This window comes from Apteryx mantelli, chromosome 18 (assembly GCF_036417845.1).
Source record: "Apteryx mantelli isolate bAptMan1 chromosome 18, bAptMan1.hap1, whole genome shotgun sequence".
In the NCBI taxonomy this organism is placed as follows: domain Eukaryota; kingdom Metazoa; phylum Chordata; class Aves; order Apterygiformes; family Apterygidae; genus Apteryx; species Apteryx mantelli.
Window position 1 is genome coordinate 17,774,022 of NC_089995.1, and position 25,739 is coordinate 17,799,760.

The following is a 25,739-nucleotide window of genomic DNA, read 5'->3' on the forward strand; positions in this document are numbered from 1 at the left end:
GGCGCGGGTTGGGGGGCTGCACCGGGGGGTGGGGGGGGACACCCGTCCTCGCTGCCGTGCCCCCCCCCCCCCCAAAGTTTTTAGCTTTTTACCTACGAACCGTCACCCCGGTTTCTGGGCCACTCGGCAGCACTGTCCATCCGTCCGTCCGTCCCCCCCTCCGGGGCCAGCGGTTACCCCCGCGCTGCTGCCGCCTGGCTCGTACTACTGAAGCGCTGCCGCGTCCGGCCGGGATGCGCCGGGGTGGGGGGGGAAGGGGGGATGCACCGGGAGGAGGCGGCTGCCGGCTTCCCCCCCCCCCACCCCATCCCGCTCCGGCCGCGGCTCCGGGAGGTCACTTTATCCCCTCTCCGCCACCCCCGGGGCCGCGGCGAGTTGCCGCGTCCCACCTGAGCCCCGGTTGGGGATGGGTTTCGGGGGGGGGGGGGGGCGCCGGGGGTTGATTGTTGTTGTTTTGATTTTTTTTAACTTTTTATTTGAAATGCTTTTTTTGTTGGCTTTTATCGGGGGGGGGGGGGCGGGAGGGGGGTTACAGGCGTCTGTGTACATATAAAAACTTGTCAGGTTTCCACCGCTCCGTCTGCTTGAAACGGCCCCTTCGCCCTCCCGGCGGCTCGGACCCGACGCTCCCTCCGACGGGAGCCTCTTTGCACCGATGCAGCCGGGAAGCTGCCGGGAGCGGGGCCGGGAGAGGACGAGGTCCGGTGCCAGCTCACGGGGAGCCCCGGAGCCGCCCCCCCCCCCTTCCCCAGCCGGTGCCCCGCTCCCACCGCCCGTGTCCCCCCGGATACCCCGCATCCAGCTGCCCCGGGCCAGCAACTCGGAGCAGGGAGGGGAAAAACCATCCACGCGGTTATCGTTCACCCCCTGGCAGGAACTCGCGGACCCCCAGGACGCCCCAAAGCGATGCCCCCCCTGCCCAGCCCATCGGCAGGAATAAATATGGGGGGGGGCGTGCCCTCTTCCCTCCGGAGGTGCTTGGCTTGGAGCACGGAGCCGCAGCCAGGCCGGGCTCCACGCGGGATGGGAAATGTCACAGGGAAGATATATAGTATTTGTGTATTTTTGTACGGCATGAGGAATTGTTTACCGGAGCCCCGGCTCCCAGAAGGAGAACGTTGCTGCCAGCAGCCCCTGCCCTCCGCTCTGAACCGAAGCCAGCGGCACGGCACGGCACGGCACGGCACGGCTGGGCACACACACACACACACACACACACACACACACACGGCCTGCACCGCGCCGGCCGGGATCCCGCGCGAGTCCCGCGCGGAGGAGAACAGCGAGGAGAGTCTTCACCTTCTCTGTTTGACCAAAACCAGCCCCTGGTTTCATGCTGATCCCCCTTTTCCTTTTCTCCCCCTCTTCTCTCTCTCCATCCCTTTCAAAGAGAGAGAGGAAAAAAAAAAAAAAAAGGAGCACTGGTTCTTCTTACTGAAGATTTTTTTAAACAAACAAACAGATTCTCCTCCTGGTTTTGGTTTTTTTTTTTGTTTGTTTCCTTCCTTCCTAGTGGTGCGATTGCGTGGATATTCATGTCAGTAAGTTTAGTTTTGTTTGCCAAGCTGGAAATACAATTTGAAAAAAATGTATTTTTGAGAGAGACCAGAGATAGTTCATTTATTTAGGAATGTCGGTATTTTTATTATTTGTTTGTCACCAAAGCGCTAGTTGATCTCGGCCTCCCGACTCCCTTTGCCCAAGCCGCTGCAGCAAGCAGCCCAAGCCCGGCTCTGAGCAGCTGTTTAAAAACCAGGGCAGCATTTCTTGTTAAGCAGATATCAAAGCAGCAAAGAAACTGCCCTGCTGCTCAGGGCTCTCCCGCTACCTGTATCGTAAGTGATGGGGCTGTGACAGCCACTAACAGGACTCAGCCAAACTAGCGCCGACGGCTGCGAGACCCAAGGCAGAGCCGTGACCCTGCAGCGAGCGCTAACACCGTAACAGCCTGGCAGCATCCGGACCCTCTGCTGGGAAGGTTTTTCAGGTCTGAGTTTTGGGTTTTTTCTGCCAGTAAAGGAAATATGTCCAGACCATTTTCACGGTTAAGCAACAGGACCTTGTCTCCACACCACGGAGGTCTCAGCCCAGCTGGGGCCCCGCTACCACCAGATTATCCAGTTTGTCCTTTGCTCGCAATCCTAGCGCTTCTAAATATCTTATAACTGAATCTTTATTTCTGAGCCACCTTTGTGTCTAATACGTTTCCCCTCCCTGTCTCCCATAGGTGTGTAGTTGGTATTATCTCAGAAGCGAAAGAAAAAGGCACAGTAAAACGCCACGAGGCAAGATACGTTTCCCTAGCCTTTGAGAAGCTCCTTCTCCATTTATGAATCTCTCCTCCATATGTAATTCGGGATTGCCAGCTGATTGCACCCAGGCTCAGCCCCCCCTTACAGCAATACAAGGAGGAAGGCAACAGCTACTTGTTAATTAGCTGGCTCCTGTTCACAGCACACAAGCCAGAGTGCCTTGGCCAGCTTTGGGTTTAGATCCTGAAGCTCTTTTTAAGAGTTACTGTGAGGACGCTATTCCTTCCGTAGGCTGCTTGAATAATCCCATCACCTGCCACACTCGTGAGACTTAATGAGTTGTCGGCATCTCTGAATCTTTTCCTTCTTGAGAGAGTTGGCTGCACCCCTTTAAAGTGAAAGCCCTGAGCAAAGGATCCTTCTGGGATCACTGCCTCGAGAGGAACACAGCCCTCAAAGGGGCTGTGAACGTGTTTGCCCTTGCTTTAATGTGGCTGCTTACTCCTCTCTAAACATCACAAAGATCGCCGATGAACGTCTGCTGCTTGGCATGCTGAAAAGCCAGTGGAAATACTTGTTTTTCCACTGTGGAGCAGAGGAGCAATGCAATAGATGATGCAACTGCAAATGCTCCTGTACTGAAGCGCAGAGGACTGCTCCAGAGCTGCCGCAAACTCAGATGCTTTACTGGGGTCCCTTGAATACTGTGCAGCACGCCCAGTTAAGAGCTAGGGATCTCAGAACAGAAGAGAGGAGAGGAGAGATCGTAAGAGTATCAGATTGAAAGCTGCTGTGAGGAAAGAAAGAGTTCCCTGCCAGGTTCTAGTTACCCCCACACTAGCAGTCTGATCCTGCAGGAGCCCCACAAGGTCACGTTTTGAGACTTGGCACCTGAGGCTTGCTTTGTAACTAGCTCCCTTCTTCCTCATCTCCCCCCTTCCAAGCACTAGCTACAGGCTCGCTTCAGACCTCATCCATCTGCAGAGCTAAGTGCTAACAGCCCCCACTGATCTCTGTAATCCCTGTTTCTTCCAGCTCAGGACCTCTGGAAAGTTTCCTGTATTTGCAGCATTGCCCCCCACCCTCTCTCTGAGCTTCTTCAGCAACCCCCTCCAAAAACTCAGCCTGCCTTTCAGCAGCCTGGCTAGGAGCAGAGCTCACAAAACCAGGAAACTGTCTGGGGCTTCTTTTTAACACCCTCACCCACCAATGAATTCCCTCCACCTGCTTTATTGATGGTTTCTCGCTAAATCAAGATTAATTGTTCCCAGGTTCCCTGGATGGTGGCAATCAGGAGCAGCTGGTCACAGGCAGCAGCCTTCAGCAAGGTGAGCAGCTCAGCCAGCAGGAACAGCAACAGGCTGCTGGGTCCCCCCACCCCGTGAGGGCACAGCCCTGACTTTCCCTGTCCCTAACAAGGTGCTAAGGGGGCCCTCAGCTACAGGGGACTCCTTCCACGGAGGGAGGGAGCCCTAGGAAACGCTCACCTCACCTGGCTCTGTGCCTAGCACTCTCTTTCCTGCCCCACAGTAACAACCATTTGGTTTTTTGGTGACTGGTGTCACCCTGTTTCTAGTCTGTTACATCCTGGATAACACATCCTTGATCTCATCTTTGCAGCAGCCTGTGCTGTTGGCATTTAAAGGCACAAGATCACAAGTTATGTATCACACACGAGGAATCCAGCTCCAAATAACTAAATCATGCTGCCACAAAGTCAACTGAATGCTACTGATACCCAACTGAGCCCGAGAGCATCATCTAATTTGTGCCCCAAAAGTTGTGTTTCACCAACAGGTCTCCTCCAGCCAGTTGAGTAAAGCTAGAACTGCCCACCCAGCCACTCCAGGATTTGGCCAAGTGTTTTGAGGCTCATGAGTTGGTTAAAAGCAAGCCTTCATGCGCTGAGGGTATACCTACAAGCAGCTTCTTGCCATCTGGTGGTCCAAGCACTGTCCAGTTCTCATCCATCTGGACATTGACTGTCCATCAAGCTCTCATGTGTCGCAAATGCAAAGTGCTGTACGCACACAGTTCAAATAAAAGTCAGAAACTGACAAAAATGTTTAATATTAGTTTTGAAGAAAAAATTACCATACTCGCTTAGATGAGAAAATAACGACTAAGTGTGTTTAGTGAGCTCTCCTGCTAAACTGCCAACCCACAACTGTGGCTCTCCACTTAGGCCCAAGCAGAGAGGCAGGCCTCCCTGCGGCTGCGCTCTCAGTGCGTGACACAATGCAAACTCACTTGGGATACAATACACAATTGCCGTGGGAGCTGGAGTATGGAGGTTGCGTTCTGATCTGCGTTTGGCTGCCGCTCTTGGGCCATGGCACATATCAGCAGAACTGCAAGAGAAGGGAGTTTAAACCCCGATTAGAAAACCTCACTGCCAAGGGGAGTTGCAGCTCATGCGCTTGTCGCCTAGGAGAAGATAGGGATCCAGGTGATGATCTTGTTTCTCAAGCTGGCAAGGGCTTGGGGACTTTGCAGAGGCAGGGCTCGGCCCCTGGAGCAGGGGCTAAACGGAGCTCCCCTTTGAATCTCTCAGCTGTGGCGCTGGCACTTTGTAGTGGTGCCTTTTCTGCTCACCATTAACGGGTAGTGAGATTTCTGCTCACATCCGAGTTCTGCGCACAGCATAAAAGAGCAGTTTTAAAATCCTAAATGTTGTCATCACCACCATCTCTTGGAGGGGCACAGGGAGCATGGAAAGCACTGTGAAGTTGGTCATGACAGAACAGGGGATGTGAGGAGGGAGACAGGGAATGAGAAAGTGAGACATGACCCCAGCTGGTCTGCAGAGATGGGATGAACCCAGGAGCTCTTGCCTCTGTGCTGGGAGGAAAGATCACTTGCTAGAGCCAGTCAGTGTTTGGCAAGCACCTCTGAGGACAGCAGCTAAGCATCTGCAGTGTCGTGGGTGCAGCTACCCTAACACCCCTCAGTGCCAGTAATATCCTTGGTGTGCTACCTTCCAGCGATTCCCACACTCGTTGCACACGACGAAGGTGGTCATGGGCTCATCAGAGCTGCGGGTCTGCACCTGCAGGAGGACACAAGGGAAATGAGAGCTAAGCATCACACGTGGCCTCATGGCGGGAGCTCCTTGTGCATTTAGCCACCAGGGATCCTTGCTGGCCATCTGGTCACTGTCAGAAATCATTGAGCAACCAAGGCCTGGGAGGGCAAAAGGAGCCTACATGTAAAATGAATCTGATTATTGTTTTACACACAAATATACACCTATATATATATGGTCTCACACTCCTAGGAGACTTTCCAATTCCGTAGCTAAGCCAGGCTTCACGTTCTATTGAAAATGTTTGTTTAGATCATTTAAGCATGAACAACATATTAGATAACTGCCATCAACAGCTGCCTGCCAGCACGCCCAGTGACCAGTGGGTACACACTAGAGCAGCCCAACTTTCCAGTACCGAAAGGCCACGGTTAGGGACTGGAGGGCTACCTCACCAGGCACAAAAATGTACACACGAGCGGCATCTGCACATCCACCTACAGCAGAGAAATTGCTCCCCACGCCAGGAGCACCCCAAGGAAATTACACTGCTGCAAGAGATCCCCTTGCCTACTCCAGAGCCTTCCACGAGCACCAGACCAGCTCCAGCTCACACAGGGTTAGTCTGCTCAGAAGACAGCCTGTCCTTTCTGGTTGTGACAATGGCAGCAGCAAGCAGATGGTGCCACCAGTGTTCAGTGGCTGCTATTCAAGGAGACTCCATCTAAGGACCCCTCTCTAGCCTGACACCCCCTGAGTGATGGGCGCTGGAGCAGCAGAGCGGTCCCTCCTCACCCCTTTTGCTGCCCGTTCCTTGGGGTAGCTCTGGAGGTGCACATACCCACAGCTGGTCCCTCTCCACACTATTCCCAGGGACTGGATGCAGTCAGCTCTGAAACTACAAAACTCTCAGCCCATCAAGCACGTGTTCCAACAGCAACGTGTAAAAAAGCACTCAAGCCATTCCCTTCCACATACCAGTCCTACATCCCAGCCTCACAGGAACTCAGTCTGGGTTACCAGGTTCTGCACATTTCTAGTCTGTTTTGTGTTTGAGTCATTAAGGAGCTCTGATATTTAACCCAGATGTGACTGCTGCCTCTGATCGGCTCTTGCCAGACACACATTGCTAAAAATCAGATTTTCATGGCATTTAAATACTACAAGGCAGCGGGTTTACACTGAAAATACTGGCACTCCCTGCATAAATCAGGCAGCAGAACTATGCTGAGGGGTAATTATGGTGATCTATGTATGTAATTACCAAATGTGCAGAGTCACAGTATTTGCAGGATGCAAATTAAGCATGTTTTGCAAGCATGCTGGATAGCTAAATTCTGTAATTCTCACTCAATGTTACTGCTTAGCTCTGAATGTTTTCATAAACATCAGTTCATCTACTTGAAAGTTAGAACATCTCAGTCACCAGACAACATTTGGTGACTGTCTTTTCATTGGAAAACTAACAAAAATACAGAAAACTTTTTGATATTTACATTTAGAAGATCCTGTCCTGACCTGCTCCAATACGAGGCGGTCAGACTCCAGTCCACTTCAAGGGAAGCTAGGGTCCCACAGGCAGCTGATGCAACCGAGACAGACGGTTCAGTCAGTACTTCTGGCTGACTTACTGGGACGTGCTCGCAGAGCGAGGCCTCTCGCCTGAGCCAGCCTTTGGGATGCGAGACTGCTGCTCAGCCAAAGGAAAACCCCTGGTCAGCTGCCTGGCTCACATCTGTTCTTGCACGTTACAACCAAGCACGTTAAGGGATTTCACTCAGCGCTTGCACACACAGTTTGTATGTACCCACTCAGCAAATGTAGCAGAGCAAAAGTGTGGTTGCTGTTGCATTTCGGGGTATCTACACATTCTAAAAATCTGACTCAGAGCAAAGGCACATTTATCTCCAGATGCCTGGAGTGGACACGGGAACCAAAAAGCACTGGCAATGCATGAGGTTTCTAGTAGCTGTCCATCAAGGAGAACAAGTGCCCTCTGACTGCTCACACTATGGCTTTGTTCATTCTTTATTATAATGTTCCATCTGTTATATGTTGTTTGATTTTAAATAAGTCAGGATTTGTCCAGCTGCAGCTTGTCTACATTCTTAATTCGCACTTTTAATACCACCGACGTGCCTGCCTTGGTCTCTGCAGTCTCTCTTCTCTGCATTACCTACTCCTCTTTCTTTCCCGAATCTACACTTCTCTAAGATCTTCCCAGCACCTGCTTTCAGTGCGAAGCTCTCTCAAGCTGCTCAGCAAGCAGCACCACCACATATAAACTCCTGAAAGCTTCCTTGCTGGCTGGTGATGCATAACTCCTGCTCTTCCAGATGCAAATCAGCATTTGCACAAATGGGCAAAATAATTTCTGTAAGCTTCAAGGGAGAGATGTGTACAAAATCATCAACACCATGTTTTAGAAAGCCTGAATGTGCAAAAAGCTTCTCCCCATCGGTGGCAAAATTTGTCCCATGCTGCAGGGCCTGACACACAGCAGTAGGAGCTCAGGACCACGACAGATCATGTCCTGTGCAGAGGTCAGTGGTGTGGGGGCTGTAGGAGCCAGAAGACTAACCTGAGTGTAGGTGCAGTTCTTCTTCTTGCATTTCCCACAGGTGAAGAGGTCAGTCTGCGTCCCTCCCGTCTTGGCCATCTGATGCTCCCGGATTGCTTCTTTCGTCATGGCTTTCCTGATTTCTTTCAGCTCGTTACTGGCCATTTCCTTTCAAAAAAGCAATAAAATCACATCTGTGCAGTTTTACCACCACACCCACTGCAGGGGAAAGAAACAACAGGGCAGGATGGCTTAACGGATAGGTAATAAGCCAGAAAGCCTTTCGTTTCTGGTTATTGGTTGATATCTAGCCCCCTTCCATGATCTAAAGTCCCAAAAGACTACTCTCCACATTGAAAATCCCATTGCTAACTTCCTCCCCATGCACTCTGGCAGCAGCTGCTGAGCTGCACCTCAAGAGATGTGCAGCCCTGTCAGCAGATCAACTTCTGGCTTCAAGCTAATCCATATGACACAGCCCCTGCAAGAAACGAACCCTGCTCTGGCTTCCTCACCTCTGAGGTCATCACCGCGATCTGCTCAGGGGTAATTGCCCCACACAGCACGTTCTTTTTCAGCTCAGGATTTTTGGAGTCCTTCAGATTCGAGATGCGGCTCCTCACTCGGTTTTTGTACTTCATGTCAGTGTTCTTGATATCTTGGTATATGCGTGCATGGCAGTCAAGGAGCTTGCAATCAACCCAGAGAACTCCAAGCACTTTCAACACCATTCACTTACAGCAGGGAGTGTTACTGCTGCCAGGACACAGAGGAGGGTGCTGGGATCCAAAGACAGTGTCTGTTCTAGGAGGTTAACACTGGATTTGAGAACAGGTTTATGCAGTCCCAGAGTCCAGGGGCTTTCAATCCTTCTGGGCTTTTCCCTGTGCTGGAAATAATCTTTACTTTCAGTTACGTTCGGGTTCCTCTACCTGATCTTTTTCTCAGCAAGGCAGCCACATGACCCTCCACTAACAGAATCCAGCTGCACCTCCCATCCCATAGCTCCCATACCAAGCAATCTCCCGGCTTATCTCAAATCTACATGCAACTTGCTCCTCACTGCTCCATCTTCCCCATTGCTTTTGCCCCATGTCAGCATACTCTCCTCAGTAGGGAGGCATAGGGAAGTTGCATGTACCTGGAAGCAGAGCTGGGAGCAGGAAATAGCATTTTGGCAGGATGGAGAAATTGAGGCTTGAAAGTCCATTATGGTGCGAACAGGGAGGAAATAACTGTGTCAGTCACACCAGCAGGGGGTCAGCCCTGAGCTCCCAAGACCACACTGGTGTTTCCTTAGTGATTCAGGACTCAGCCAAGCAGAGCTGGAACCCGACCCAGAGCCCCGACAAGCAGAGTTGCACCACAACATTCATACAAGGAAAGCAGAGTGTCCCATTTTTCCTCTGAGCTCATTAATTTCATGGCCTGGAGGTTCCACTCACGCAGGCCCTTGAGAAAGCCCCATATAGTAAGGATATATTCTTCGATCTGGGCTGCTATGTGCTCACAGTCAGCGCCAATGGCAACATAGTCATCTGTAAGACAAGAGGAACATGAGGTCAATTACTTCCAACCAGGCAACCATATTTCTGAGATACAAATCTAGGTAGTTTGTTATTTTGATTTACGTGCTCCTGACATCAAATGGCATCTTGGCCTTTGCTCTAGGTATCCTTTGACTCTTTTGAAAAGAGCAGTGATAAAAATAGACAAATCCAGCCAGTTTATGCCCTCTGCCTCTCTGCTAGATAGACTGCACTGGACCAAAGCCAACAAGAACCTGGCTCCCGATAAATACAGTTTTCCAATATCCAGTATAGTCCTGGTATAGCTGAAGTCAAGCACATACTGCCAGAAATTGATTCTCAGCAGACACTGGTGTCAATGAGCAGTAGCTCCACTCAGATCAACAAACTGATAAGGCCTGAAAATATGTAGTGTTGGAGTCGAGCCTTCATTTCTCTTCTCAGCTCAGTGCTCCATCTCACCTTACCTTTTCTTTCACACACCTCTTCTTGTCAATTAAACAGCATGATACAGAGCACAGTAACTGTAGGAGTTTGGACACTGGTTATGTTAACCCATATCATAAAGCAGGGGCAGGTAGAGCAGAGCAGGGCTAAGCTAAGCAGAGCAACAGAGTTGAGGAGACTATTTCACAGGCTCCGTATAGCAAGGGTTTTGCTAAGAGTTACACAAAGTATGTAATGCAACATATATATACACATACACAGGAAGGCTAGAAATGATGACTTCCTGAACCTCTCTATCTGTCGTCTACATTCCTTGGCTCCAAATTAATATAGCTCTGCAGTGCTTAGACAAGCCCCAATTTTCCAAAGGTACCTGCAATTTGGATACAAGCATGTGAGGTATTTTGAGGTATTTAAGATGTGGCTTTCAGAGATGCTGAGCACCTGCAGTTGCATCTGATTTCAGATGGTACAACCTGAGTGAGGAGGGACGAATTCCAGCCCAGTCCACAGAGGACCACAGTCTTTGAGGGGCTCCGGTCTGCATGGACAGAGGAGTCTCAAGTGCAGAACAGGACTGGCATAAACTCTATTACTGACAAAATCCCATATATTAAATTACAGCTTCATTTTGTGCCCCAAGGGGAAGTAGAGATGTCAGCTTCACTATACAGCAATCAGACAAGACTGAGACCGAGAAAGGGAGGAAAATATCTGCACACCTGCAGATCGAACTTCTGATCTTATGATTCCTGCTTTGTACTGAAAAGGCAACTCCACCAAACCTCTTGGCTTAGCTAACAGAGCAGAGCACTCCTGTTTGCACATACAACTCCTAACAGCCATAGCCTGACACATTGCCATGGACCCAGCTCAAGTCAGGTTCATATGGAGGTGTCTGGAAATGCTGCAATGCCAGCAAACCTAACAAAGGGGTGACCAGCAGCTGGACTGAGCTAGATGGCAGTAATCCTTCAATGAGGCTGCTCCAGAGGAGCATATCTGAGAGGAGCCTAATTTGGCACTGACCTACATGCGGAGATCTCTCTGTCAGGATGCACCAGGAGCTGTGAAGCACATTAGACAACACAAGGTTTCCTCCATTACTTACCATCAGCCTGTAGAGCAGTTGTCAACATTTCTCTGCATTTGTTGCGGACAGCATCGCAGGTGACGGGTGCTGGAGGGAAGGTGGTGATTTTGGGGGTGGTCGGAGTCTTCGGAGGCTCCTGCCTTTTGTTGGAGCTAAAAGAGAAACTTCACCTGTCAGAATGTCTCAGTTCAGGCCACTGAGAGCAGTGAAGGGATCAGCAGGCATGTGGCCAAGCACCCTGTTAATTATAATACAAAACCAGTCAGAGGAAAACAGTGCAAAGATACATGCCCCAAATCAGCATACAGCACAGTACAGCAGTCAACATCATCAGTCCAGACACGAGCTCTCCTGTGGACTCTAATGTTTTAATCCATTAAGCAGACCTGCTAACCACATCACAACTACTGGACCACTGGACATCAGCCGAAAATATTATGAAGCCGTTGGACATTGTCAGTAACTCAGACAGGCTCAGAACTTCCTGTGACCACCAACGCTCGCTTGGTCTGGTATCATAGCGCGCAGATACATGGTTTGCCATTTCTCTCCTACTTCACAGAACACTGAGACCCCCCAAGATATGATAAATATATTCTCCATCCTTAACCACTCTCCGAAGAAAGGGAGCAGAAGACACCACTAGGGTTAATCTCAGCAGGTGCTGAGCTGGTTCTCAACTCACATCCTTCACTACCGAGATGTCAGCAGTGGGGAAGAAGAACAGTTAAACAAAAAAGCACTCCAGCTCTCTATAGCTGACAAGGCGTGCAGCACGCTGCCTGCTGGGCACAAATCAGAGAATGCTACACGAACCCCTCCAGAAAAAGGAGCTGTAAAGAACCAGTCCTGCAGCTTCCATGCTAAGAAAAAGAAAGAAAATGGCTCCTTCAGCTCTGGTATTTTTAAAAACACAGCATAACACATCAGAGGGTCTTTTATTTTCCCTATAGCTCTGGACAAGACTTTTGATTACTCATCTCACAGAAGAGCATCCCTGCATGACCACACGCAGTTCACACAGGTGCCAGGCTGACAGAGGACAAATAAATAGTGCTTCACTTGCAAAAAGAACTTCATTTTCCACCTGCAAGCAATTGTGGGCACAGGCCAGGGAACATAAACATCTGTCTGTTGTGACTGTGCGTCAGTCAGGCCATTTGCCAGGGGGAGCCAGCCAAAAGGCCCATAATCACAGCCCAGACCTGCATGCACAATTACCGCACGATGCAGGCAAGCTGAAGCACCGCATGGGCTCAGCTTGCACGTACCACTGTGAGATCCGCATGCCAGAGGAGTAACTTCACAGGGCAGTTCAGCTCGGTGTACAACTACGGCATTGAGACATCTTGCCTATAAAGCCTAACATCTGCACAGAGAGTTAGTTAGCCTCACAAATATTGCAGATGAAAAATTTGGCCTATTATGATTCCCAGATGATTTTATAGAGCTCTTAAATCTAGGCAGCAAAACAGCAAACTTTTCAGCAGAGGTTGCTCTGGCTTTGGTGTTTGGGCCACAAAATGCACAGCATTTATTGCCAGTGTCTGGGTAACATTAATGCAATAACAGACAAAAAGGAAAAAATAGAGAAACCCATGATATTTCACCCGTGCCATACTGGAAATGTCTCCTTGAAGACCCAAGTGGCTTGACAATTACCATCAAGCTGGGACGCTACTGCCAGTTTTTATTGTCATTGAAAATAAAACTCTCATGAACAGGAACCACCACTATACTGTCCTGGAAGGGATTAGTTATCCCACAGAAGAGCAGTGTTACGCTGGAAGCCTAGTGAAGCTGCTGCTGTATGAACTGAGCCGGACAACCTCGGGGACTGATCCTGGGACACTTTGCTACTGTTAAGTTCAAATCCAGTCTGGCTCTGTAGTTCCTCAAAGCTCTTAGACCATCGTTAGGACTATGGGACTTTCACAGTTCAAAACCTCGCCGTGCCCCTTTTCAGAATCATCCGCCAATGCACATCCAGCACAACTGTTCAGGTCAAACCATAGCTGGAAGATGATTTTTTTGCTCAGTTGAAATAGATGAATTATACTGTGAGTTTACTGTGTTTCCCTTTGATCAGTGGATGAATAAAAAGACTTTAGTTACCAGCTAGTTCTACTAGTCAGCATTGCATGCAGCTGTTAAGGAACAAATTTAGCAAGGTGTCCAAACAACTAAAAACATTCAGTGGGATTTACACTGCACATATAATAAAAAATAAGAAACAACTTAGCTTGCAAATAACCAATTAGATGGTGAGCATCTCCTGTTTGGATGTACAAATCGCTACCAGCACTCCCGTACCTAAGAAGCTATGCAGAGGTTACAGACGCTTTATAGTGCACAGTGGGGGTATATACGGCAAATCACAGACAACTCAGGAAAACTCTTCTAAAAATCAAGGCTAACATTTTTCTTGTACAAAATAGTTTGGAAAAATGAGACTTTCCAAAGGACAAAGGCAAAAAGCCTAAAAAACACGACCCAGCACAAAAGAAAAGGCTGAAAGAATTGGGAGTGGTTTAGAGCAGAGAAGACTATGAAGACACGAGTCTTGAAATACTTACAAAGTTGTTGCAAAGGAGGATGGTAGGAAAACATCCTCCATATTTGAAGACAGAACATGAAGTAACAGCCTTAACCTGAAGCAAGACAGATTTTGGTTGAGAATAGGTTTCAAATTGCAAAGGAGCGTTATGAATTGGGAGAGACTGTCAAAGCTATAGAAATGTCTTATTCCAAGGGTTTTTTTAGGGTTTTTAAAGAGCAGCTTAGAGAAAGATCTGTCAGGAACAGCTTGGACAGAGTTTATGATGTCCTAGGAAGGGGGTGGCAGATGATGCCTTCTTGAGAGCTCTTTTAACTTCCTAAGTTCTCTGTCTCATTTTGCAAGCAATGGTAAAACTAAGGTCTCCCAGAGCAAAATACTACCTGTAAACTCCCATCAGTGACCTTCATCACATCTTATTTGTGACAGTTAATGTAAAAAAGCACACAGTTGACCAGCATCCTAACATGCAGGAAATAAAGCCACGATCAAGCATCAACATTTAAAGCCAGGCTTTTAAACTAATATTTACACAGGTAAAATTTGATTTTCAAAAAGGTTCTATCCACGAGTGCAATTGACTTAGATATTTGGATGTTTATATCCTGGAGGGAGGGAAAAAAACCTAGACAAGATAGATAGGTTTCCCATTTCTATTAGGTGATGAGTAAAGAAATATTCACCTACACACATGGGGCCTCAAATAAGCATCTTTAAAGAGCCTGAAGAAAACTGAGGAACTTCTGCTTGAAGGGGTTTGGTGAGGCAAAGTTTCAAAGCCCTTCTCCCATCAGCAGAGAGATGCAAGTTTAGAAGTGAGAAAGATTCACTCCAGAAGAGGCAGCAGCCCAGCAGCTCAAACACTCACACAGAATGGAAGAAATTAGTCAGAGACCTGAATAAGGCAAGGTAGGCATTTGAACTCAGAAGTCCCTGTCCCACCCAAGTGCCCTAATCACTAAGCCAATGGCCATTTTGAAATAACTAAAAATACTCCGACATGCCTGGCTTCGTCCAGCTACAAGACAGGAAACGCTTTGAAATCTCAAATTTCCACTGAACAGGAAAGCTGTTTCTTGCCCATTTCTAAAGAGAAGTCCCTGGAGTCTGCTCCAGGAATCTTATTGCTCAAGGTACCCCAAAATACTGTAAAACAGTTGCCTGATTGGTGAGTCAAAGCAGAATAAAAGATGACTGAAGCATTAAACCACAGGCAAGTTAAATCATCTCCTCATGCCTTCCATTTGAGCCCTATAAGACACTGAGATGACAACTGATCACTCATGAATTAAATGAAACAGACTTCAGCCATTCCAAAGACTGTATAGAAAGTTATTTATTAGGCTTTAGAAGTTTATAATTAGAATAGTTGGAAAATAGACCTCAAACACACCTAGAAGACTTATTTCAGGAAATCCTTGTGGTTCATGCTGTTCCTGATAAACAAGAGAAGGAGCTTGTAAGTCCATCTGGACAACAAAAGCTTATACATTAAAAAAAAAAAATGCTAGAAGAAAACAGTGGCAAAGCAACAGCCAAGGACCACAAGCAGAACTCAGGGCTGCACTGGAAGAGAAACTGGCAGAAGAGCTGAATTCAGGCCACAAATCCAAAAACTCCTAATAAAGGCTTAAGAGAATCCTGGAAAAGAGAAAGCTCACACTGCCAGAGAGAGAGAAACATTAGACACAGCCCACTAAAAGGTACTAGGCTAATGCTCTACAGTACTACAGCACACCAGAATATGCTTTGGATTACAGTAACACAGGATATAACTTTACAGGTGCCAGCTCTACACTGGCTGGCTAGAAGCCTTCAGGTCTAGCAGTGTTAGTTCTCTAGTCGCTACGCAAGAATTTCTACATCTGTGCTCCGGAGAGCAAGACAAGTTTCAGGCCAAGAGCTGTTCAAATATTTCTTCCTGACAGAAGAGGAAGCCCCAGCCAAAATCTATCAGAGTAAGAGGCTGAAATATCTGAATACAAACTGATCTCTTTCAGGCCTTGATAGCAGCCTCAGCTGAACTGGCAATCAGGCACCAAGCAATGAATCAGACTCCCTTCATCACAGCCTGTGCTTTAGAGAGCAAAGCCAAAGACTCTTTGCTGCTAATAAATTATTTTTTGTCAAGGCAGATTAGTAGCTTATTTTGCACCACTAGGGAATAAGCAGTCTTGTCTTTGCAAAGAGAGCCTGGTTCAACAGACTGACACCAGGAGCTACCCTGCTCCTCTGGATCTGTGCTAAACTAATCCCTTTGTTTCTGTTTCTCCTAGAAAACCAAGGACACATTTTGTCATTTAGAAGATATTGGAGGCTGAATACATGTAGAAAGCATCAAGGTGGGGGTGGGGGGGAACAGTAACTGCGGCATATCCTCAAGGCACAGTGGAGGTTAGCAGCACAAGCCAGAAAGCTCCACTACACCATGGAAAGTGTCTACTAAAGCAGGGAAATGAAAGAGTGGGGGGGTTGCCCCATACCTACGGGCAGCATGCTATTTTGAATGAAATTACTACAGGCCTGAGCCATCAAATCAGATGTGCAAGCAAATCCAGCTAGTTTCACTCATGAATGTCGACCACCACACAGGGATATGTATCACGCTTCCTTCCCTCTAGGCTTGGCATTCCCTGAGGTACATCTTCCAAAGATTAAATCAGAGGCTTCCCCTTTTCCTTGAACTGCAATACTGCTTCCTGGCTTGAGCAGCATCAGCCACATTTGTAATACTTACCCCTTCCTTTACAACCAAGCATGATCATTGGCATGGATGTACAAACAGCTTTAAGGTAAACTCAGCATGAACTCAGAGGCATTTACTACTGGTGAGAGCAGGCAGTAAGTGCAAGGCAACAAACTCCTCCTTCGTGTGAGCTTCAGGAGGAAATTGCCTTCTCCCTTCCCCATCAGGAACAGCAGACAAATACTTCCGCTCAGGTTTCTGCCCTTACCCTGCAGGGAAAGCTGCCTCCCCTTTACCAGTAAGGGCATGCACAAAGGCTCTTACCCCCGTCACTGGCTCCGTTCTACCCTTATCAGTCCTACTGCAGCTCCTTCCTGTGTTCACACTCTCAGGAAGGGAGTATTAGTCCGCATTTTAGACTGTAAGGATCAGATACCTGTCATATAGAGAAGGTGTTAGCATCACAAGCCAGGTGACAGTGGTCAGGACAATTCCCTCAGCTTATAAGCAAACCCTTCTCAGCTATCATTGACTGCTCTTCAGCCTCAGACCCTTGTCTCTTTTCAACAGCACAAAAGGAAGCAGCAGCTAGGAGACTCCATCCTACTGCTCTTACCCCAGTGAAGACTGTCACACACCAGCCTGGCACTGTGTCACACACACAGAACTAGACTGCCCTAGCTCCAGGGTTGTGCTGCATTACTACAAAGCTGAATTCTGGCCGTGAGGTCTTCTTGATACATTCAATGCAACAGTTAGTTGGAAATGTATTTTTCATATTTTATGCAAGGTGAGAGAGCCACAGATGCAAGTAACAAACTGAAGTTCTCTAGCTCAGCATAAGTAGCCTTCTCCATCACCAGCCCTCTGCAGAGCTGCAAGGGGTGAGAAGGCTCACACCAGAGTGTCAAGCCTCGAGACAGGTCCGAGCAAACAAAAAAAATGGGTGGACTGACAGGAGAGGTGACTAACAAGGACAGAGTCTACAAACCAGAGGGGATATAGTATTAATGTTCTAAAACCTCTAGCAAATTTCAGAAACTGTCAAACCTATGACATACTCAGCCTCAGATCCCAGGAGACTGTGAAGAGTCTCACCTCCGGAAAGGGCCTAGGACAAAGCTTTTTAAACTTGCATTTGCCCCCTCCCCTTAAATCACACTGCTTCCACTCCACGGCTTAGCAAGTGTAGCTGCGGACAGTGGAAACAGGATGCAACATTCAATGCATGACAAGGGGCAAGCATGCAGCAGACCTGCTAGATGGGTGGACATCAGTCCAGAGTGAAAAGAGGACTTCTGCTGGGACTTGCTGAGAAGAGGACAAAGAAATGAAAGTTTTACTACAGTGATGTATGAATATCACTCCCATCCATCACTTGAGACTGCAAAGACCAAAAGTAATCTTCATTCTAAAGGAGTTCAAAGTTAGAAATAAGCAAAAATATAAAAATGCAACACAAAATACCCAGAGGAATGTTTTATTAATAATAATAATAAAAAAATCAACACAAAACCAAGAATGGAAAAACAAGAAATAAGTCATGAATAAAAGCAAAAAACTCACTAAAGCCACTGTATTTTGTAGACGTTTATTTCTGCATTACAGTTCAGTTTTTCTTTATTAAGAACACCACACAGATGGTCACTGAAGAAGTCTAGACTCCTGGTGTCTCTGACCAGGCATTTGAGTATGCCAAATTCCTGGTTCAGACACTTAAAATTAAAAATTATCACAAGATGCCATGAGAAAATTCAAATTATGTAAGAGTATCATCTTTGGCTAAAGGGAAGCATTACCTTTGGTCTCTTGAGTTAGTCTCCTTTGAGGAAGATGTTGGCAAGGACAGGTTTTTCTTTTTCTCCTCACTTTTCTCCTCAGAAGCATCTATATTCAAAAGGAAAGAGAAAAAGCAAACTTGGATGCTAACGGGTTCAGAATTGGTCTTTACACAAGAACCTTGCATATATTAAACAGTGTCTTCAAGAGACCGAACAGAGTTGGCCTAAGGCAAGTTGTTATTCTCAGAAAAGAATAAGGAGAAAGAAGGCCTTTAGGGCCTTCCGCACTTTCAGACCTTTCACTTGCCTCTGAGTAGAAAGGAGTTCAAACAAGTTTCCCCCACCTAGCAATCACCTTCCCTCCCTAGGAGATAAGCTTCCTCACAAGACATGCCTCATCACAAAGGTTTATTTGTGAGAGACCCTGGCTGCAGAGTACAGATTAGATCAAGTTCTCCAAAGCACCACTTTTAAAGCAGTATTTCATGCCAACGACATTTTAGGGGCCAGTAAGGGCAAGCCCTCCTGGGAATACAATTTCTCATGTTTCCCAAGTGCTGCTGAAAGCCAATAGCACATTTCTGGAGAGAAGTTTCATTTTTACTGTAGAAAAAGATCAGCCCAAGAGGTGAACTGACCCAGCTGAGCCAATATGCATCAACTGCAATGTTGAAATGCCAGCCCCAGGCAGGAGAGGAAAACAGCACTTCTAACACTCATTTATTCTGTCAAGAAATGGGGCGTTCTGAGGTGCAGATTAGAGCCAGCCGCTCACTTCACTTGAAACAAACACCATGTCATATTTGTTCTTATTCTTTCACTTACACAGAGCTACCCAAGATATCAGTTTAAAAATAAAGGATGTTTGAATTTCATGTTGGGGTGCTTTGCCAGTAGCACAGACTGGGAGACACATTCTTTGCCCCGTTAGCAGGACACAGGTATAGCTGCCCTTCCAATCTCAGCACTGCCAATGATTCTTTTTTACCACACAAACGTAACCACTGAAGACCATATTTGTAAGCTATCTGTAATTTTGAGGTTGGTTAGTTTGTGCTATATCAGCATTAAGATTCTTCAAACAGAATTACAAGCTTCTGCTTATCAGTGTCCATCACCATGAAAGCCTACCCAGCAGGAAAAAGTCAGTGTGAATTTGCCTACAAAGGTGTTAAAATAAGGTCATAATCCAAAATGCATTCCAGCATTTCTCTTTCCAAGCCGTTACACAAGGTTGACAGCGTACACTGTTTTAATGCTGTACAACACACAAAAATGTGGTGGAGGGTTCAGAGTACAGATACTGTTTCTACAGCTAACATTACTAATTATATGATCAGGTACATGTTCAGACAGTCCTGAAGCTTTCAATACACTTTCCAGGAAAAGCTAGATGTTAGGTTGACAACAGGAACTAAATCTAGAGGAAAGCATGGTAGGACATGAAACTCTGAAGACAGAGGGTGCAATCTGAAAAAGCTGACCTGCTAAAATATTCTGTCTAGATCGATAGATATGTTTTCTTGAGAAACCCAGCCTCTAGCTGAAGTCAGCTACTTAGCAAGTTGAACCTGACAGGAACATGCTTACTTTCTTACCTAGAAGTTTCTTCCAAGACTTGATGAGTGATTTGGCAAGCGATATCACTTCTTCATCTGTGCTCTGCTTTCTCAGTGCATTTACCGACATCCCAATGCGGGTGGACTACAAATGAACATTCAAATGAATCATTCAGGAACAGACTAGTTATTTGTTACTGACCAAAATTAGAAATAAGCATAAGCCAAAGCAATGACCAAGATGTATAATATCCAGGGACCTGCAGAATGATTATCTCCTTCCAGCTTTGGAAGAGCAAGATGACAGTCTTTGGCTTACTCAAACCGATCATATGAGCTTGACTTTCAATCACCCACAAATACCTCTTCTACACACCTATAAGTGACAATTAAAGGTCAGCTTGGAAAAAAATCCAGGATGCATATCTTAATCTCTGAATTGTTAGTCTATTCGCACCTCCCCATAGAGAGCATCCTGAATATCACCATTACAAAGACTTAAACAACCACACCAATGATGGCCCTTCACGCTTGCTACTTTATTCTGCTTTTTCCTCTTTTTGAAATCCACAAAAGGATTTGAGTAGTTACCCACACTTGCCTCATCAAGAGTGCATAAAGTTACCAAGGCACCAAAGCCACTTAATTGTGAGTCCAAAGCTTAAAGTTCAGTACTATTTTCTAGATGCAATGTTTATTTTGAGGCTTTGAGTGAGGCAAGAAGTCAGAGGGAACCCATTAAGTTCATTTAAACAACATTTTTGGTGCATCCAGATGGAGTTTTCAGCTGTGCAACTCACCTGAAGCAAATCCAGAGTCATAGGCATACTTTTGAGTTCTTTCAGTAAATCCATTGCACCATCCTGCAGAGGAGAAAATCAACAGTGAAAGTGCCTCCGCTTTTCGTAAAGGAATATATCAGATTGGGCATAAATTAAGAAAGTTGAATTCAGAGGGCAAAGAACCCAACAAACCTTCCCTAAAACATCAGCAAGGAAATCAGCTACTCTTGGGATTGTTGTTTCAGACTGAAACAATACATCCTTTACTTCTGGAGGCACCTGAGATCTTGGAACAAGCAAAACAAAACGGCATGGGAGTGCTACAGATCTGTGCTGGCATATGGCACAACTGTTGCACTAGCTCGTTACCCTTATCTGGAAAGCTAAATGTTTGTAACATCTGAAAGATACACCTTGAATCACAACTGTCTCCTCAGCACAACACTTGCCTTGCAGGAATAATCCTATCAGACTCAGTATTTTGGGGGCCCAGATTACTGATGTTGATAAGTTTGCAAAAACAGTTTAGCAGAGGCGCAAGAACTTCACAATCACTCACCTAAAGCTCAAAACCACTGCCCAGAGCCAGAGCTACAGGCATCTTCTTTCTACAGTGTAAAACTTAAAGTAGCTGTTTCCTACAGCTGTATTGACTGATACATCACTCCGCTCAAGACAAGAACTGATACCAGCAGCAAAGCCATCAACTCATGAAGTTTCCATGCACCAACTCTGCATCCAAGAACCCAGATCCAAACAATATCTCACTAGGTAACCTGTACATATTTTTAAAATGTTAGTCTCAGAGACAAGCAGCAGCGACCAAAGCACTGGCAACGTCTGCTTTCAGCAGCGCTCTCAGCAGACCACAGCCTGGAATATGCCAGTCTCCGCTCAGCCTGCAGTTTCCTCCCATCCCCCTTCTGCCAAACAAGGCCTTCTAGTGTTCGCATTTAACAGCTCATTTAAAATACTAACCACTCCAGGCCCATTTGCAGGACAAGACCTACGGAGCCTATAATTGCAGAGATGCGAAGCAGCCTGCACTGACAGAGTCTGTCCTCAGATCCCTTCCTCCCTATGCAGAGAGGCTGTTTCCGACTCACCACAAGAAGCAATCCAGCTGCCAGAGCCACAGAGCTGCCAGCAGGACAGAGGCTGAGAAAGCCAGATCAAAGCAAAGTCAAAGGTTTCAGTGTGCACAAGTAATTCACTCCACCACAAACCATGCACTACTGTACCCAGAATGAGAGACTTTCCACCCAGGCAAGTTTCACACCTTCAATTTCTCCAATAGTCACAGACTGAGTCCATTAAATCCAAACATATAAACAACAAATCTGAACATACAAAATGGCCCGATTCCTGTGTCCGTTGTAAGAAATGGAGCCACTTGGGGCAATGGCAACAAATGGGGATCCACACAAATTAGAGCAACAAGCAGGTACTCCAGGAAATCATCCTGTAGGAAGAGTTTGCAAATTAGACGATACACAATAAACACACGTATATGGTTCAGTACCATATAAAACGCCAACTAACAGGAAGCATTGCAGACAGCTCATTTAAGAAGCTGCCTCTTTCTCTATGAAGCCTGGCAGTAAATTCAGCAAACTTGCTTCTTTCCCGTTTAAACACTGGCATCAAAAACCTGCTGTCAATGGGAACAGGTTGCAGTTTAGCCTCAACACAGAGTGTTGCTCGAAGGGAAGGCTATGGGACGGCAAGATGGGCTTTCTGTAGGCTTGACAAGATGGTTTTTGAGGTCAACGGTAAGGATAACAGAATCAGGTTGTAGAAAGGGTCTCTGTTCCCATCTCTGAATACTTTCCCTCACACACACTGTTTGGTAAAGTATCAGTCACCAAGATGAGTGCTAATGGGATGTTTTGTTTGGAGTATACATTTCCTTTTCCAGAAGGACTGCCCCTCTACAAGTGGGGTGGTTGGGTACTGCATGTTTAGGGGGGTTCTAGTTGCTAGGCTTTTACCAAACATTTTCCTGGATTGTTACGACTGCTACTAAAGAGCCAGCACTCACCCCCAACCACAGCCCACAGCGCCAGTCCAGGATCCAAAAGATCACGTGAAGCCAGACAAGCACACCCAGCATCCCACAGCCCAAACACCACATTCCCCCAATCTTTCCCCTTCTCACCCACATTCTCCCACAGCCCTCCCCACCCCGACAGGCCCATTCCCTCCACCCAAGCACAGATGTAGAGCCTACCTCCATCACGATCTCTTGCCACCTAGCTTGCTGCCTTGGCACTTGTACAAGTACAAACAGAATCATGCAAGCACCAACTGGCACATCCCATTAGGCAGAGAGCTACCGGCTGCTCTGCCCCTGCACACCACCCCCACGGACACAGTCGCACCGGTTACGATACACCCTGCGAGAACCACAGTGGTCAGACAGCAGTGAGGCCAATCCTTGACACTCCAAGGGCCACCCGACAGCGAGCAAAAGTGGTGCTTGCGTGAGACAGGGCTGCAGGAGGTGAATACAGAAGCACTGGATTTCCTTGAGGGCACAACACGAAGAGCCACAGGTCAGCGCTGGGGGGATGCACAAGGATCCCCCTCCCGAGGGCTCCCAAATGGACAGGGCAGGAGGATTGAGGGTGCCCCCCTGGGAGGGTAAACAGGCCAGCAGGGAAGGGGAGGCCAGGGAGCAGGCAGAGCCCTGGGGTGCTAGGCTGGGGGGTGAAGGGGTCCCACCAAAATGGAGGGCCCCACCATAAGGGGGGGGATATGGACAGAGCCCCCCAACAGTGGTGATGCAAGGAAACAGGGTGGATCCCACATCATCGCAGGAGGGATGGGGAGCACCAGAGAGGAGGCCCCTCCACTACTGGATCAGAAATAGGGAAGGGGGAGATTCCCCACACCACAGCAGTGATGGGGGGGGGCCACCCCAAAGGGGATGGGGGGACGTTCAGAGGGGGCTGGGACCCCCACCCCAAAGGGGGGGGGCGTTGGAGAAGGGGATCCCCGCCCCAAAAGGGGGGGGCGTTGAGGGGAGGTGGGGGAGGGGACCCCCACCCCAAAGGGGGGGGGCGTTGGAGAAGGGGATCCCCGCCCCAAAAGGGGGGGCCTTGAGGGGGGGGGCTGTGGGAGGGAACCCCTACTCCAAAGGGTGTGGGGGGGCGTTGAGGGGGGATCCCCGCCCCAAAAGAGGGGGCGTTGAGGAGGGGCTGGGGGAGGGGACCCCCACCACAAAGGGGGGGGCTTTGAGGGGGGAGCCCCACCACAAGGCGGGGGGCGTTGAAAGGAGGGTTGGGAGAAGGGATCCCCCCCACCACAAAGGGGGCCCCGGCCGCTGCCCCCGCCCCGGGACTCACCGCGCTCTTCTTGGCCACCATCTTGTCCAGCCGCTTGGCGATGCGCACGATCTCGTCCTCCCCGCCCATCGCTCCGCTCCCCGCGGCGGTTGGGATCCCCGGGGAAGAGGGGGGAGCGGGGTGGGGGGGGAGGCGGGCGGCGGCGGCGGCAACGGCTGGCGGCGGCTCCCCGGTGCCCACAGCCCCCGGTACCGCAGTCCGAGCGGGAGGGCGGGCGGGCGGCGCGCGGGGCACGATGGGACTCGTAGTCCTCCGGGCGCCCGCCCCGCCTCTTCCCGGCGCCCCGCCGAGCGGCAGGACTGCAGCTCCCAGCGGGCAGCGCGGCCCCGCCCTTCCTCTCCGCGGGGCATTGTGGGAGTTGTAGTCCGGCGGCTGAGGCGCGGCGGCGGGGGGGGGCACGGCGGGAGGAGCGGCGTTAGGCCCGTCACGGCGCCCATATTCCTCCCCGCTCCCTTTCAGGGCTCCCCGAGCCGGCAGAAGTCGAACAGCCACCCCGACACTCGCTCAGCCCCATCCCTCAGCCCGCCCCAGGTCCGGGCTGGCGTGGTCAGGCCACAAGCGGCAGTGGGAATCCCGCGTCGCCCCACGGGGGTCCCGGACGCCCCCGGCACGTCCCCTCGGAGAGACCGCGGTGCGGCCTCGAGGGGGGTGGATCCCCGCTTTTGGTAGCCGGCCCGGCCCCGCCACCGCTGGGCCTTGCTCCACGCACCTGGCCAGCCAGCACGGCTGCTCCGGGCAAGCAGAGCTGAGGGCCCCAAGGCCGCACGCAGCGGCCCCCAGAGCGGCGGCCGTCGGGGCTGGGAAAGCCGCTCCAGCTGACGGGCAACACAAGCACTGCAGAAATCAATCCTGCGGCCAAATATCCCACAGCCGGCCACCCTCGGTCCCGCAGTTCACCCGGCTGCTTGGTTAAACCCAGCTTCGGGGCAGTGCAGCGCAGCTTGAGGGACGTGGGACAAGTTAACAGGCAGCTGGGCGGGATGGACATGGGAAGCGCGGGAGCGCCGGCATCCTTCCTGCGAAGCCGATGGTTTCGTAGCGCTCAGGCCAGTCCGAAGGCCGGGACGCGGAGCCACCCTGTAGGTGGCACTCGTACACTGTGCGAGGACGGCACGTACCCGGGGAGCGCCCGGGCACTGTGCAGTGTCCGCTCCTGGGACTTGCTGCAGAAGATCGGTGCTCTCTCCAGCCGATTCCTGGCAGCGGGAGAGTTTCAGTGCCTTCTGCACAGCCGGCTTCGCGGCCCTCGCCGAGCAGAATGGGACACGCCGCTTGGCACCAGTATTTAGGAGAAGGTCTAAGGAAAAAGGAGAAGAAATGCAAACAGGCTGCAGCCCCAGCGAGTGCCGGATACCATCTCCTGTCCACCACTGCTTGTAGGGCCCTTACAGTGCTGGTGAATAGCTGCCATGTCCTGCCGCAAAAGGCCAAGTAAAGGCAAGGAAACTTGCTACCTGGGCCGTGGGCTGCAGGGGCCAGTGCTGAATCGGCAAGGGCTCCCTGAGCTCAGCTCCAACCCCGCTCCCTCCTGCGGCAGTTGAATTACTGAGGCCAGATTTAGGTCAGCATGCAAAGGGTGGGAGTATTAAGCAGAGAGGTGCTAAATCTCTCCCGGGTGACTGTCCCCTGGAACTGCTCTTTAGGTACCTAAAGCTGCTGGTTTGCAGTTCTTCATGGCAGCTCGCACGGAGGCAGATGGCAGTCTGGGATCCCCTCAAGCAAGAACTGCTCCCCAAATGTGCTAGACAGACACTTTGATTCATCTGTGAACCAGCAGAGATGGCCCCAAACCAAACCTTAGCTCCAGACCCTCTCCCTGGCATCATGCTTGGAGCTACCTTGAAACTTCTGGTCTTGGCCTCATCTTTGCAACTGTGAATTCCCTCCAGCCCGCAGTCTGGAGTCTCTGCAACATCTGGAAACCCTACATCCCTTGGCAGGGTCTGGCTGTGAAGCAAAGGGGTGCCATTTTGGAGGAACCCACCTCTGCTAGGGAGGAGGAGGCAAGTCCGAGCAAGGGGACACTCTGGATGACCCGGGAAGCGGGCAGCCGCCTGTCCCGTGTGGGGTCGGGTCACGCCAGTCCTTGGCGTCAGTGGCACTGCTGCCACTGTAAATGTG

General features: G+C 49.3%; 1 protein-coding gene across 4 annotated transcripts; it reads right to left on the reverse strand.

The window, feature by feature from the left end:
- Positions 1 to 4,286: 4,286 nt before the first annotated feature.
- Positions 4,287 to 23,797, reverse strand: TCEA2 (transcription elongation factor A2). Of its 4 annotated transcripts, none has more exons than XM_067308002.1 (10): positions 23,619 to 23,796; positions 20,290 to 20,352; positions 19,529 to 19,634; positions 17,949 to 18,036; positions 10,925 to 11,058; positions 9,319 to 9,375; positions 8,353 to 8,507; positions 7,859 to 8,005; positions 5,230 to 5,301; positions 4,287 to 4,603 (listed from the first exon to the last, which is right to left on the reverse strand). In XM_067308002.1, exons 1-10 carry the CDS (start codon positions 23,685 to 23,687, stop codon positions 4,595 to 4,597), a joined length of 900 nt encoding a protein of 299 aa, XP_067164103.1. In that variant the 5' UTR covers positions 23,688 to 23,796; the 3' UTR covers positions 4,287 to 4,594. The 4 variants fall into 4 exon arrangements, with proteins under 4 accessions (XP_067164103.1, XP_067164104.1, XP_067164102.1 ...); XM_067308003.1 differs by lacking the exon at positions 23,619 to 23,796 and adding exons at positions 21,622 to 21,733; positions 22,502 to 22,807 and having other exon boundaries at positions 4,287 to 5,301; XM_067308001.1 differs by having other exon boundaries at positions 4,287 to 5,301; positions 23,619 to 23,797.
- Positions 23,798 to 25,739: the final 1,942 nt, after the last annotated feature.